The 15,516-nt window shown below is 31.5% G+C and overlaps 1 protein-coding gene across 1 annotated transcript; it reads right to left on the bottom strand.

The window, feature by feature from the left end:
• Positions 1-12,805: 12,805 nt before the first annotated feature.
• On the bottom strand, positions 12,806-13,296 carry LOC108316213 (60S ribosomal protein L36a-like). Its single transcript, XM_017545983.2, has one exon. It carries the CDS (start codon positions 13,283-13,285, stop codon positions 12,896-12,898), a length of 390 nt encoding a protein of 129 aa, XP_017401472.1. The 5' UTR covers positions 13,286-13,296; the 3' UTR covers positions 12,806-12,895.
• Between the last annotated feature and the right edge of the window lie 2,220 nt (positions 13,297-15,516).

The raw sequence follows: 15,516 nt of genomic DNA, 5'->3' as shown, positions 1-15,516 counted from the left end.
TATAAAATGATCAAATGTTACTTTAGTGAGTGAATTTACAAAGAAGCTTTCATTTCACATTTTTACTCTTCTTGAATCCTCAAGTCATTGTATATAAAAAAGTGAAGAGGCATGTTTAAATATATCAGAACTTCTTTAAATAAGTGTCCTTACTATATATTGCCTATGGTTTGCCATAAGGGGTATTTTTTATGATTAAAAAAAAGGGTAGTGGATAATAGTGACAGTTAAATTTTACGCTAATTTCACTATCCATTAAAACTGCATGATTATATTTACATGATTTAGTGAAATTACCTTGCTGTAAAGAGACAAACACTTTGACAGTTAGGCTCTTGCAGCAGTTGTCAGCTTTAACAACCATTCAGATGAATATGAGTTGTATAGGAACTAATATATCATGATCTGTTTAAATTACTATTATTTCCACAGTATTTCTGCTTTGGGAGCTTACTGAACCTTGGAAAACAGGGAGTTTATAGAGGTTACAAACATGTTTATAATGGATAAAATGTTTCTCCATTATCCAACCAAATAATATTGATATCCCAAATCTCATATTCTGATTGAAAACACTGATGTTTAATATTTTTCCCGTAGAGAACAATTTATTAAAATTGCAAAGAAGTCTTCTCTTGATTACTTATTTTTATTAGATACATCATTGGCTAGAAAGCTAAGTAATGGTTAGCAAGAAAAAGTAAAAGAAAATAAACTTTTATAAAATATATGGTATATCTGGCCAACAGCTACTTCATGCATTTGTAACTGTTATGTTAGTAATGTTGAAGCTGTAACTAGTCCAATACTTGCATATATTCTTTGAATTTTTTCCTTTAAAATAAATAATATAGATTCAGGAAAATGTATGTTGTACACGTAAGGCAACACAATGTTTGGAAATTACATGTTGAAATAGTACACTGCAATATAATCAATACATTTTAACACTACCAGTAATGTTAAAGAATATTTAAAATGCAAGTAACAAAATGAATTGTGGACATTTTTAATATTTTGGAGCCTACAATAGCCCTTGCTTTTATCAATTATTATACCTCCTCTTTTTGTATAAGGTCGACATTAGTGGGTATAATCAGCCTTTAGCCCAACCTCTTGGCTCACTGGTCTTTATAACAAACTATCAAGATATTTACTAATGTAAATCATAGAATTGATTAAATATGTAAATCAATTATCTTATTTACCCATTTATAATAGCAAAAATTTTAAAATAAAAGTCCAGAAAAATTTGACAGTGAATAATAAGAGCTTTTCATAATTCTTGCTTATTTAGCAATAAAGATGAAAAACATGTGAAATGGCAAATAAGACAATTTTATATACTCAATTCCGTTATGACACAAATAAAACTGGGTAATGGAAAATAAAGAGCCAGGGTGCTGTGACTTTTGTGTGTGATACTTCAAAAAAGGTATTTAAAGAAGTCACCTCTGAAAAAGGATATAAGCTGAGTCTGTCCTGATGCTGAATATTAAAAAAATCCATGTAGCAATAGGATTAAAAATCATTCTTGGTAGAGGAAACAGTAGATATCAAACTCAAACTCTTAAGAAATCTTGATATGATGCTAGAGAAGAAAGAAGTAGAATAATGTGGAATAGAGAAGACTAGGATTCAGACCGTGAAGTAAAGTATATATAAGAATTGCTTTCACAAAACTGTTAAAATTTTCTGTATATTTGTATTTATGTCTATATTTATAAATAGATCTAGAGGCTTTGTATGCCTGCATGCAGGCATACAATTTTAAAAATATGTCTTTATTTACCAAACATTAGAGTAAAATTTAAAGACAAACAAAAATAAGAAAAAAACCCATTTTACTAAGAGAATTCCAGCTATGCTGTCCAGCAGAGTAGAGTAGATACACACGAAACATTGCAACTTGTTCTTTTTTTTTTTTTTAGATAGAGTCTCACCCTGTCACCCAGGCAGGAGTGCAGCGCAACTTAAATCTTAATTAATTAACAGTTAAATACAATTAACAATTAAATACAATTATAAGGTGAATTATTTAACTATATTAACTATATTTCAAGAACTATATAGTCATATGTGGCTAAAGATCTAAAGATTACTTCTTTGGATAATACAGGTATGGAACATTTAAGCCATGGAAGAATGTTTTATTGGAAAAAAAACTGGTGTAAAGTGACAGCCCTGAATAAATGTTAAATAATGGATTTTACTTCTAAATTATTCTATTTATTTTGGCTTGTTACCTGATATTCAGTCAGACATCTGGCTGAAAATAATCTGAAAATTTAAGAAATTGAGCAAAATATTTCTAGTCCCATGTTAGATGACTGAAATAGATTTTAATAGATTTAATGTGCTATTCCAATAACATATGTCAGGTACAAGTATATTGTAACATGTCTCAGGAAATATTTATATTAAATAGATATAATTAATTAGTCAATAACCACTTTAGTTTTACTTAATACTTATCCTAGTTATGTGGTATTAGGTTGGCAGTTTAATCTATAGGAATATATTAAGATTTGATGGAGGAAAAGGGAAAGAATATGACTCTTTGATAACGAACATATACTATTCTCTTTAATATCCTATTTTATGAAAAGTTTATGTTTTATACTGGGAATTTTCCTCAGAGTTGAACAATTATTTTGTCAAGGAATTTTCACTTTATGTTCGAATATGAATCTAATTGATTCATTATTTGAGAATATTTAGGGTGGAAAGCAGAAAAAGCTACAGAGTCAAAAATGAAAGTATTAGAATGTTTGATTTTATAGCTCACATATAGAAATATCTAAATTTTTACATTGCTTCATTTTGTCCCAGAAAGAATGTCACTGACCTTTTTTATAATAAGTGTAACAAGGGATAATTACCTCTTAAAATTTTATATTTTTATTTGAACATACCTATTTCAGGACAATGCACGAAATATATTTTAAACATTCAGCTATTTTTTATTGCCTTCAGTTATTTTCATTTTGAAATATATTTTTTTTCATTTTAAAGTTTTAGTAAAAGCAGAAACAAAATAACAGTGGACGTCTTTAAACAAAGCATAATAAAAATATTAAATTTTATTTCTCTAAAGATTCAACAGATTTCCATGATTTTTAAAGTAAATTTTAATTTAACTATCTCTGCAATTTATAAGATATTTCTAAATTGTATCCTGTTTATAATTTCAGTTCTTGTTAGTATTTATGTCATTGGTAGGCAATAAGAACATTATTTCTAATCATGTAATGAATGAATGATCTCAGGGCATTAGTATAAGTTCAGTTAAGAAAACAACAATTAGAATATTAGTACCTAGAAGCTCAACCATAAATAACATGAAGAGATGCCTTCTTTATTTCCTTTGGAGACTTTACTAACTTCATCTTTGGTGGCTTCCTTTTAAAATAATTCACCCAAACAGTAAATTTGATTTTCAGAAAGCATAGGCCACCACTCTATCCTAATGTCTTTTGCCATACACCTTACACAAATTCAGTGATGTCCACAGAATAATACAGAGCACTAGCAAATGTACTCTATTTTTCTTTAAGTAAAAATTTTCTCCTTTTTTATAATCCTATCATTCATTCCTTAAAACATTATGAATTCTTCAGAGCATCCGTGGGTCATGAAAATTGTGAAGTGTTAGAAAATTGGATAACATTTCTTTACAGGTGATGAGATGGTATAGAAGAATCTTAAGGATTAAATCTGTGAACTAATTTAGCCTGTGTTCAGATTTGAAATCTCTGTTATCTCCTTCATTAGATATGTAGTTGTTAACAGGTGAGAATTGCTAAGTCCTCTGGTATATTAATTGTAGGTAGATAATGGACAACTATAAGAACAGAAATGGGGACCTGAAGATGTAATCAAGGGAATTTTCTTCTTATTTAAGCAGTTTATAGATATTTATATAAGCCAATGAAGTAAATATAATTAGGAATGCAGAAGGCAGAATCTTCACTCCCATCATTTCTGTCACCTGGTGTTACTCACATGAATGTTATTTTACATAGTAAAAGGGATGTCATAGGTGGAAAAAAAGATTAATAGTTGGTTGTGTTTAAAATAGGAAGGCTATCTTGGATCTTCTGGTGAAGCTACTGTAATCACATGATCACTAAAAAGCAGTGACAGCTGAAGAAGAAGTAGGTTTAAAGCATGAGAAAGATTTAACACACTGAAGTTGACTTGAAATGAGATGCCATCTACTAAAGCTTTGGGCTCCTTATTCCTACAACTTCAAAAAACTTAATTATCACTGATTTCAAAAATGAGCTTGAAAGACGACCCTGAGTTTCAGATAAGAAATACAGCTGAGGATGATACATAAGAATCCAGTTACGTTGAGCCAATCTTTGCTCATACATCAACTGCTTGGCAATAAATGGGCATTGTAAGCTGCCAAGTTTTGGAAATTAGACACAGCAGCAGTAGAAAGCAAGTTTAGTTATATTTGAGTCAGAACTGGAAAGAAATGAAAGCTTTCTAGAAAAAAAGCTTTCTTTCTAGCTGTCTGGAAAGAAAATCAGCTTTAAAAAGGACTAGTGATAATTTGGTTCTCTTTGAGAGATTTTGAAAAATATGTTTGTTAAATAAAAAGATAAGTCAGGGATGAGGCAATGGTAATAACGCCAATTATAGTTTCTATATGGAGAATTTTGAAAAAAGAAAATTATGCTTTTCCAAGCATGATTCTAAGGCAAACAGAAAGCAACTGTATAATATGAAAGATGAACATCACACTATCAGAGAGAGAAAAGAGAAGACAATCTTAGTACTGCATTAAATGATATAATCAAATAGGAAGTTACCTTTAAAGCTATATATATGTGGAGTTTGTTTTATCTAAACATTATAAACACCAAAAGCTTGGCTGTAATTGCCAATTGAGTGCCTTCAGTTTGAGTCCTATTGTACAATTCTGGAAATAAATTTAATCCTAAGTTTACATATCAATTTCAGCATGAATATTGGAGACTGAACTTTTAATTATAAAATTTAAAATCTGCTGTATTATTAAAACTATTATCTTAAGGATACATATATCACACATACATACAAAACACATACATAGACATATACACATTTATTTACATAAATCTTTAAATAGTAAAATTCAATGTACACAGCTAATAGCCTACTATAAATATCAAACACAGGAGTATAAATATTTTTAAATATTATTACTTTTTATTTGAATGTTTAAGCACTTTCTTGATATATTAGAAAAAAATAACTCGTTACTTTATTCTGGAGGCCTTCTTTTTCTTTGAATTTTCTACACTGTATTTGCCTTGTCATTTGACAAATAAGCTCTGAATACTAACAATTCCCAAATATTGTTTTGGTTGTTTAAGACACTACATTCAACATGGAAGTTTAAGTATAACGGTGTAAGAAATCTCCCTTCTGAAATCTGTAGTCTATATGAAGGAAAAGAATATTCAAATAATAACACAAATTAATTTGAAACTATAATTGTAAATAATCCTACAAATAAGAGGCATATAAGAAAATGTAATAGATGTTTCACCTAGTTAGGATTTCTGTAGAAGTTAATGTTAATCATTAAATTTTTAAAATGTAGGAAATAATTAGATAATAATAGGGAGGTAAGAGGATCTCTGGTACAGGTAGGAGTCTATATAAAATCACTATATTTGGAAGAAGAACAACAGATACATTGATATGAAAAAAGGCCAAGTGACTGATATAAAGAAAATCAGAAATACCATTTTTCCAGATAAACTGGGGAATTAATTTGGGGTTAAACTCTATTAGTGCTTGTAGGTCATGTGGTTTTCTTTTTGATTAGATAAAACAAAAGTTTAGGGAATATATTAGAGGAAGCATGGATATGTGTGAACATTGTCCATAGAGATCTAGTGTGTATTCCCAGAATTATAAGGAAAAAGTACCAGAAAATCTGGTCAGTCTTCTGCTGCACTTGCATGTTGCCTCGTCATTGGGTGTTTTAACGATTTTGTAAAAGTTTTTTAGTTTGATAAACTATGCTTAGTCACACTGGAGGAAGAATTTTGCTCAAGTGTCCTTTGATGGAGGAGGCATCACCTCTCATTCCACATAACAATATTCATATAATTAAGAAATATTTATTGATATAAAAGTGTCTGCTATGTTTGTTAAAAATGCATGAATAGAATTGAATAAATTTCATCAAATTTTGTGATTTATGTTTGACATGATCTGACTTAAAATATATGCCATTTGAAATACATCAACTTCTCTTTTGCTATCTCTAGGGAACACCTAAGAAGACAGGCAACAATCATCCAGAGTAGCTGCTGATATTCCTTATTCACAGAAAATCTTTACACATGCAAACATCAACAAAGTAAGCAAAGATGCTAGCAACGGCAGTGATTTATTGATAATTTTACATGTCAACTTGGCTAGACTCCATTGCATTGGCTTGTCCTACAGATTTCATATTTGCCAGACGCCATGGGCTATTCATTAAAATCAATCAGTTAGATAAATATCTGTATATTGATAGACACATAGATATATTTATGTGTGTATGTATCAGTCAATGTATGTATCTATACAATTATGTATGTATGTATGTATTTATGTATCTACCGACCTATCTGTCCTGTGGTTTCTGTTTCTCTGGAGAACCTTAAGATTTATGAAGTTCATGGTTTTCCTCTCTGATCATTTGCCTGAACTACCTGGGAAAAAAGGTGAGTGTATATTTGCGTGTTTGTATCTGTTTGGACATGTGCATGCATGTGCGTCTGTTTCCATGTGCATTGTGTACATTACACTAGTGAAAACAAAAATGTTAATATTAATTGATGCTTAATAAAGGAGTAATGTATTTTTTGTTATTCTTTACTTCAAAATTCTAGTTTCTATGTTAAACATCTGTCACTGATGATTATTATTATCAGAAAAATTAGGCAGAAAATAATTATATTCATGGCTCAAGGCAACTTAGCAAACACATTATCAACACTTTTTCTATTAATTGACCCATTATTTAGGTTCTTTTTTATGATTATTTGGGGGTACTTTTGTATCACAGTATAACTGATGTTAAACAAAACAAACTAATTAAATAGACATGCTACTATATGAAGAGATAGAGTAACTAGAAAGGGTAAAAAAAGTAAATAATAGATTGTATTTGAAAGTGTCTGTTAGTCAAACTTTTAACAATTGATACCTGACAAAAATATATGTGATACCACATTAGATTCTAGACACTCCCACACCCACACCCACACCCCCCACACACACAAAATTTACAATTTTAATTTTAATATCACAGCTATCAGTAAGCTTTATTTATAAAACATCCTCATAATGATCTTAAGATATCTGGAGAATAAATTAAATACCGTTTTATGTCTTGGGGAAATTTTAGAAAATTTAGGGGCCCTGTCATTGTTGCTGACATTTTTAACCCAATTTCACAACCTATGCTTACATGAGAAATTAACTTAAAAAATTAAAACTTCCAATTAGATTAATCTACCGAATCATATGTATTAAAAAATATTATGTGGCTTAGTCTAACCATGGTATGAGAAATCTGCAAGGTATCACCCTCCTTGGTTCCCAGTTCATAGAGTTTGGGTGAACATCCTGCTCAATCTCACCATTACTCTATGTGTATAAGTCATAGGACACTGCATTTCAAGCTCAAAGACTATTATGAGAAAAATACTTCATATGCTCTACTTTTTTCTATATTGTAAGTATAGATGGGTTGGTAAAAATAGCCCCAGAAGTTTGATATATGCTTTTTGAGGTTGTGTCTTATATTTCAGCCATCTAATATTTAATCATGAGCTCAGTAAAGTAAGAATAAGTCACGATATCCAAGCTGTATAACTTGGTCTTGATGTTAATAATTTATTTACAGAAAGAAAACGAATAGGTTTGTGTCTTAGCCTGTTTCATGTTGCTACAACACAATATCTGAGACTGGGTATTTTATAAATAAATACATTTTTATTTCTCAGAGTACTCAAGGTTGGAAGTCCAAGATTATGAGACCAGGCGTATCTCTTGTTGTCAGATGGGTCCTTGTTGATGTACCTTCCAGAGAGGATCAACAATGTGTCCTCACATGGTGGAAGAGAAGAGAAAGAACTCACTCCAGCAAGCCCTTTTGTTCCAGCACTAATCCAGTTATGAGGAGGGCAGAGCCGTCTTAAAATAGACCCCACCTCTCAACAATGTTGCATTGGTGATTAAGTTTCCAGCACATGACTTTGGGAAATATATTCAGATCATAGCAGTAGGTATGTATCAATTGTCCTCTAAATGAGCAAAGACTGCAATTTCATTATGATCACTTAGTTTTGCTTTGTCTGACCCAAGTCTTTCATTCAGAATGGCATAGTCCAATGACATTTCTCATTTCTTAGTAAATTGAATATTCTACAAAATAAAATTACGAACTCTAGGAATTGAAGTATATACAATGTATTTTAAATAGTATTTGTTATCACAGATAATGAATTTAAATTAGAATGCTTTACACCACGAAAGCACTCTTTTTCATTTCCCCACAAATATCTGTTGTTTATGGACTCTAACTACTTTGTAAGCTCTTTTAAGGCAGAATTAGTATAAAAAATCATTAACCATATTCTACGTAATTTTATTATCTGAATTTCTCCAAAGACTAAAAAATAGGTCCCATTCAGTTGTAAATAGTATATTATAGAAGTTATGGTGTAATAATTATCCATAGTACTATTATCATAAAGAAAATAGTTCTAAAAATTAAGTGATAGGCATAAATAGTTTGTCTTTTAGTCTTTATGGTTCACATTATTTTTGTTTTAAAAATGCTTACTAATCAACACACTGATTTTATATCCTTATGAATTCTTCACTGTATAGTACAGAGGATGCCAATCTAGAATCTGGGACATCAATTTAAATCCAACATGGGATGGTTTTATCTTAGAAGACACTACTGAATGCCAGTCAATGTGTTTCTTGAGCTATTTCATGCTATTTTGCTGAAGTCAGAAGAAATCAGTTGCATCACAGCTGCAATTCTTGACCTGAAATGTGTAGATGACAGCAAATAGCCTCAAACTAGCTATGCAAGAAATACTTATCTAGTCCCATAAAAGTCTAATCAATATTGAAGGCTTAACTAACAGATGTTATAGGACTTTCACACTATCTGTGCTTAATAGCATCTCATTTCATATATTTTCAGTTACTTTCCAAAGTGCAGCTAATTACGGTGCTTACACTGAATTCCGTATCTTCCACTAAGAATAAAGCCTCTTTCAATTTATAATAATGACTATATTGGTTTAAAAATATAAATACCTTTATTCAACTTGTGTTGATGTATGGTAATGTTGGTTAATTATTTTTGAAAGAAAGAAAGTGCTTTCAGTGAAACAGTATTCATTACAGGAAGAAAAACATTATAAACATTGTGTAATATTATGAATTTTGTTTTTCTCTCACTCCAACATTTAAACATACATCCAGCAATAAATATTAATTTTCCTAACTAATTTTCAAAATGTTTTTTAAAGAGGCAATACTTTTGTCTACATTTATATCACATAAAACTCAAGGTCATAAAAATTAAAATAACTCACATGATATTGAGTGAAGCTTGATTTAAATGTTAGACTTATATCAATGCATGATCCAGAATATAACCCAATTTATCTGTGTAACACTTTACAACTTTACTGCATATGCCTTACTTTGCTTTTTGCTTTTCTTTCTTCTCCCCTTCATAGCTTGTTTTGAAGTGTTGTTTATACTTTCTCTTTATTATTATTATTTTTTTTTGAGATGGAGTCTTGCTCTGTCACCCAGGCTGGAGTGCAGTGGCGAGATCTTAGCTCACTGCAACCTCTGCCTCTCAGGTTCAGGCAAATCTCCTGCCTCAGCCTCCCGAAGTTGCTGGGATTACAGGTGCCCACTATCACATGCGACTAATTTTTGTATTTTTAGTAGAGATGGGTTTTCACCATGTTGGCCAAGCTGGTCTCCAACTCCTGATTTCAGGTGATCCACCCGCCTTTGCCTCCCAAAGTGCTGGGGTTACAGGCATGAGCTACCTCACTCAGCCTGCACTCCACGTTTTAATCTTCACAACTTGAATAATCTTTATACTACTCCATTTCGATACACCTCACTTACATATAAAAAGTTGTTCTCTCCATATTTCCCAATGAGAATCATTATTTTTAATCATTAGACTTCTCAACATTATTTAATAAAATTTGTAATTAAACCTGTCCATCTATAAATCTGCCAGGATACCACACCCTCTATATTTTCTTTCTGGTCAGTGATTCACTGTCCTATTTTTCTTCTTCTCCTTTTTTGTTAACTTTTATTTTTTAAATTTAGAGTTACCAGCTCAGGTTTGTTACATAGGTAAACTTGTATCATGGGGATTTGTTCTACCAATTATTTCATCAACCAGGTATTAAGCCTAGGATTCATTAGTTATTTTTCCTAATCTTCTCCCTCCTCACAACCTCTACCCTCCAAAAGGCCCCAGTATGTCTTATTTCTCTCTTTGTCTCCATGTGTTTTCATCATTTAGCTCTCACTTATAAGTGAAGCATGCAGTATTTGGTTTTATGTTTCCTTGTCAGTTTGTGAAAGGTAACAGCCTCTTCTAGCTCCATGCATGTCCCTGCGAAAGACATGATCTCACTCTTTTTTATGGATGCATAGTATTTTGTGGTATATATATTCCACATTTTCTTTATCCAGTCTATCACTGATGGACAATAAAGTTGATTGCATGTCTTTGCTATTGTGAAGTGCAATGAGCATACACATGCATGTGTTGTTAAAACAGAACGATTTCTGTTTCTTTGGGTAAATACCCAGTAATGGGATTGCTGGGTTGAATAGTATTTCCCTCTTTAGGTATTTGAGGAATTGAGACACTGTCTTCCATAATGACTGAGCTAATTTACACCCCCACCAACAGTGAATACAATGAAGATTTTTCCATCTTTATCCTGAGATACTGATCTGTTTATTACATGCTCTCATTTTCGTAACTCAACCAGTCCATGACTTCTTTATCCAATCTAATGACTCATTTTCCTGTCTCTGCTGAACTCTGCATCCAATTGTTTGAGCAATATTTTAATCAGTGTCAGATATGTGTTACTTAGAATGTCTAAAGTACAGTAAATTTGCTTCAATAATTCAATCATGTTCTATCTTTACAAATTTCTGTGAAGCAAACCACCACTTGATTGTTCGAGTCAAAAGCCTGTGAGCTATACTTGATTCCTCCTTTTCTCATAGCATATTCAAAATCAGTCTCACTAAATCCAACATTGTTTTTTGTTTCTATATTTCATTACTTCTGTCAGCACCCAAAGCTACATTCATGCTACAACCTCAAATACTCTCCCTTCAAATATGGTCTCTCTTATATGTTTTCTTCTAGTGCTATAAAATTCTTTAATCAAATATAAATCTAGTCAGGAAATTTCTGAGTTTAAAAAACATTCATGTCTCCCTGTTTTTACAATGAAATACTTATAAAATGTCCAGCACAGCGCTACAATTGGACACTTCTTTTAAATCATCTAATTCATCATCATATTTATGTGCTAGCTATGCTGGGCTTTTTTTTTTTCTCTTTTATTTATCTCTAACTTTCTTGATTTTGTTTTACTTTAGAGTCTTATGACCACATTATTCTTTCCCTACACTGTACTTAATTTACTCCTTCCCTAGTCTTCATTCTCATCTTCACTGAAAGATCACTTTTTTAATGAAATTTGTTTTGTAGATTAAGTTATCTCCCTATGTTAGACTCATCTGTAAGTCTCTTCTTTTTTCTACTTTTACACTCAGAACACATATAATTTTTGTAATGTTCTATTTTTCTTAACAGGCAAAGTGACTGTCTTGTTCAAATTCATAATTGAAGCAACTTACGTAAGACCTGACACAGAAAGTATTCAATGTATATTTTGTAAAAATAAATAAATAAATAAATAAATATAATATTCAGGTAGAAATCATAGGTTTCAATAAAATCTGTTGTTAACTTTTTCCTTACTTGTGTATATTATTTTATAATATTATAAGATTTATGAGTCATAAATAATTGAAATTTATAATTTTCTTTTCTTTAAATTTTATTTTATTTTATTTTATTTTATTTTTTTGATACAGAGTTTCACTCTTGTTACCCAGGCTGGAGTGCAATGGCGCGATCTTGGCTCGCCGCAACCTCTGCCTCCTGGGTTCAGGCAATTCTCCTGCCTCAGCCTCCTGAGTAGCTGGGATTACAGGCACGCGCCACCATGCCCAGCTAATTTTTTGTATTTTTAGTAAAGACGGGGCTTCACCATGTTGACCAGGATGGTCTCGATCTCTTGACCTCGTGATCCACCCGCCTCGGCCTCCCAAAGTGCTGGGATTACAGGCGTGAGCCACCGCGCCCGGCCTTAAATTTTATTTTTAATTGACAAATAATTGTACATATTGAGTACATAATGATGTTTTGATACATAGTGATTAGATCAGAATAATTAACATACTCATCATTGCAAACATTTATCATTTGTTTGTGTTGGGAATATTCAATCTCCTCCTTCTAGCTATAAGAAACTACATAATACTGTTAAGTATAGTCAGACTACAGTGTTATAGAACACTAGAATTTGTTCCTCATATCTGGCTGTAATTTTATATCCTTTAACAAATCTCTCCTTAGCCCATCTTCTCTCTACCTTTCACAGCCTCCAGTAACCTGTGTCTTCACTTTCCATTTCTTTTTTTTTTTTCGTAAGAATATCACTGTGTTGATTTTCCTACAGGTAATTTTTCTACGGCTTCAACATTTTTTTTCCAATATTAAAAGAAAAAATCCCAAAGTTTAGAACTGGATCACTTGGCCCTTTCTCTTCTTATCTCCTCCCAGTTCAAAATGCTTGCATCTCTTAATGGCCAGCATCCTCTTGGATCTGCAGTTAGGCTCAACACATTCCAGCCGGAGCACAATCTTCTTCGTGGTCTTAGCATTCTTCCGGAAAATTGGCTTTGTCTGCCCACCACAGCCACTGTGCTTCCGATCATAGCGCCTCTTTCCATGGGCATACAAGGAATCCTTTCCCTTCTTATACTGTGTCACTTTGTGAGGCTGATGCTTGCCACACTTCTTACAGAAGGTTCTTCGGGTTTTAGGTACATTGACCATCTTTGCAGAAGGGCTGGTCTGTCTATATGATGAAAACCAGAAACGGCGTCCTGGACACTCGACTCGCATAGCTCTCACCTCGCAACAGTGAAGGGCTTCACTTTCTATTTCTATGAGATCAACTTTTTTAGCTTAAGCATATGAGTAAGAACATGCGATGTTTAACTTTGTTCTTGGCTTTTTTCACTTAACATACTCTCCTCCAGTTTTTCATCAAAGGACACCAACAACAGAAAAAAACTTAAAAGTATTGAAAATTATAGGATACTGGTTAAAATCTATTTCAACTTATGCAGTACCAGAGGTTACTTCCCTGTGCTGCTCTAATTCCTATTCCAGAGTTTTTCACACATAATTACAATGGCAATCAAAAGTCTTAAGGTACTTTACTTTTTGGGGGTATAATAATTATAAATATTACTTAAGGCTTAGTAAATCTTATTTTTAATTATCTATGTAATGACTCATTGATCTTTTTCCTGAAGAAGAGAATCCATTACCATGAGAAGATAAATCTTGTCTTGTATGCCACTGAATCCCCTAGCACTTTGAATAGTGATTGCCTAGCAGGTTGTGAGCCCTCAATAATCATCTATTTTCAATTAATTTTTAATTTTGTTTAAGAATATTTATTGAAAAACTAGGTATTGCATGAAATAAGCAGGTTTCCTTAGATAAAACAATCCAATTCACCTTTAGAAGAAGTTATTAAAAACTTACTTAAATCTTGTTATTATGTTCCACTGGATCAAAACCAAATTAACCATTATTTCAATCTCATTAGCATGATTATATAATGGGAATTGAGAAGATGAGTTATAGAAAAACATCTAACCTGTAAGTCATAATTAACTAAACTAAATACATTCTTAAAGCAATAAATGCCATCTGCTTGCTTTTTCTAAGGGCTAAACTGTTTGGATTTAAGCCAATTTCAAAGAGAAAAATAATGTGATACTGAAAAATTACAAACGATGAATTAGGCAGTTTACATTCCAGTGCTTATTTAAAAGACTATATAAAATCATTTGAATATATTAACATTTAACTCTATATATTCTGTTTTCTTTTGAAGTTTTTAAAATTTTACCAGGACCCAACCTCAGTAATGTAGATCAGCACAGGATGTAGTAATGTTTTCAAAAGGTATTTTGACTAAGATATTCACATCATCACATTACTGAATTTTGTTTTTGTTTTATTATTGTTACTTCTACATGAGTTTTACTATTATCCATGAAGAAAATACAAGCTTACAAATAAGAAGGTGATTTTTTTCCTGGCCCTTAAAATTCAGAATTAATATACATTTTTTCATTCCTCTTTACTGATTAGCTAAGCCACACTGACTAAACATAGTATTGTACAAGCACAGCTACTAAGCTAATAACATTTGGTACTTAGTTTCAAAAGTATACATGAGTGACACATTCAGATAAGGATATATAACATAGATTATTAAATAAATGCCATATTTGGAATTTAAATATAACTAACCCTCCTGTTTATCATATCATGGGAATTATTATAAATTAGCCTTAATCCAAGTTAGTTCCAAAGTTCATAAATTCAACAAATATGCTTTAAGCACTTTGAATGTATGAGGCATATTTTTAAGTGAGCTAAATACAGTTCCTACCTTTCACATGCTATACATTTTATATCTTCTTCTATCCCACAGTTTGGTGATCCAGTTGCACTCCCATTTGCGGTTTGTAAACATGGTATTCCCAATTATTTCTGGAATTTTTATTCTTTCTTGATTTTAGCTTAATAGGAAGCCCTACCACTTCGACATACACCAGCAGCCCTCAACAGTACAAGTTGAGCAAGTTTCTCAACTTATCAATTGACAAGTTGAGAAAGTTTCAAGCACATAATAAGAATAAACAACCACTTCCACTGGACCAAATCTCCTGGATAAAAAGGTTCTTATTCTTCATATGCTCAGTGCTGACTGATATCTAAGACATAGAAAAATTTAGACCATTTTTTATGTTTATTACTTTCCAATACTAAATTTTGTTTTAGAAAAGTAATGTGGGGAAAACCATATATGACAGACATCTGTTACATTTAAATATTAAATTTGTGGATGTAGAAGCAACATTCGGCCCTCAGATAGTTTTAAATAAAAAAGCACTTGAGCTAAATTCAAAACTCAATATCCATTCAGAGTTTACAGTTTAGTACAGGAGAAACAGAGAAAATAGACAAAATAAATAATATATACATATACATATGATAATATATATATGTATGGGTAAAATAAAGCAATAAAATATGTAACTACAATTTAA

The sequence above is a fragment of the Cebus imitator genome, unplaced genomic scaffold, assembly GCF_001604975.1.
Source record: "Cebus imitator isolate Cc_AM_T3 unplaced genomic scaffold, Cebus_imitator-1.0 Scaffold184, whole genome shotgun sequence".
Classification (NCBI taxonomy): domain Eukaryota; kingdom Metazoa; phylum Chordata; class Mammalia; order Primates; family Cebidae; genus Cebus; species Cebus imitator.
This window is presented reverse-complemented; position numbering and strand designations above follow the sequence as displayed.

Bases quoted from the DNA above. Each gene is read 5' to 3' on its own strand.
- LOC108316213 (XM_017545983.2), bottom strand. From the start codon at position 13,285: ATGCGAGTCGAGTGTCCAGGACGCCGTTTCTGGTTTTCATCATATAGA.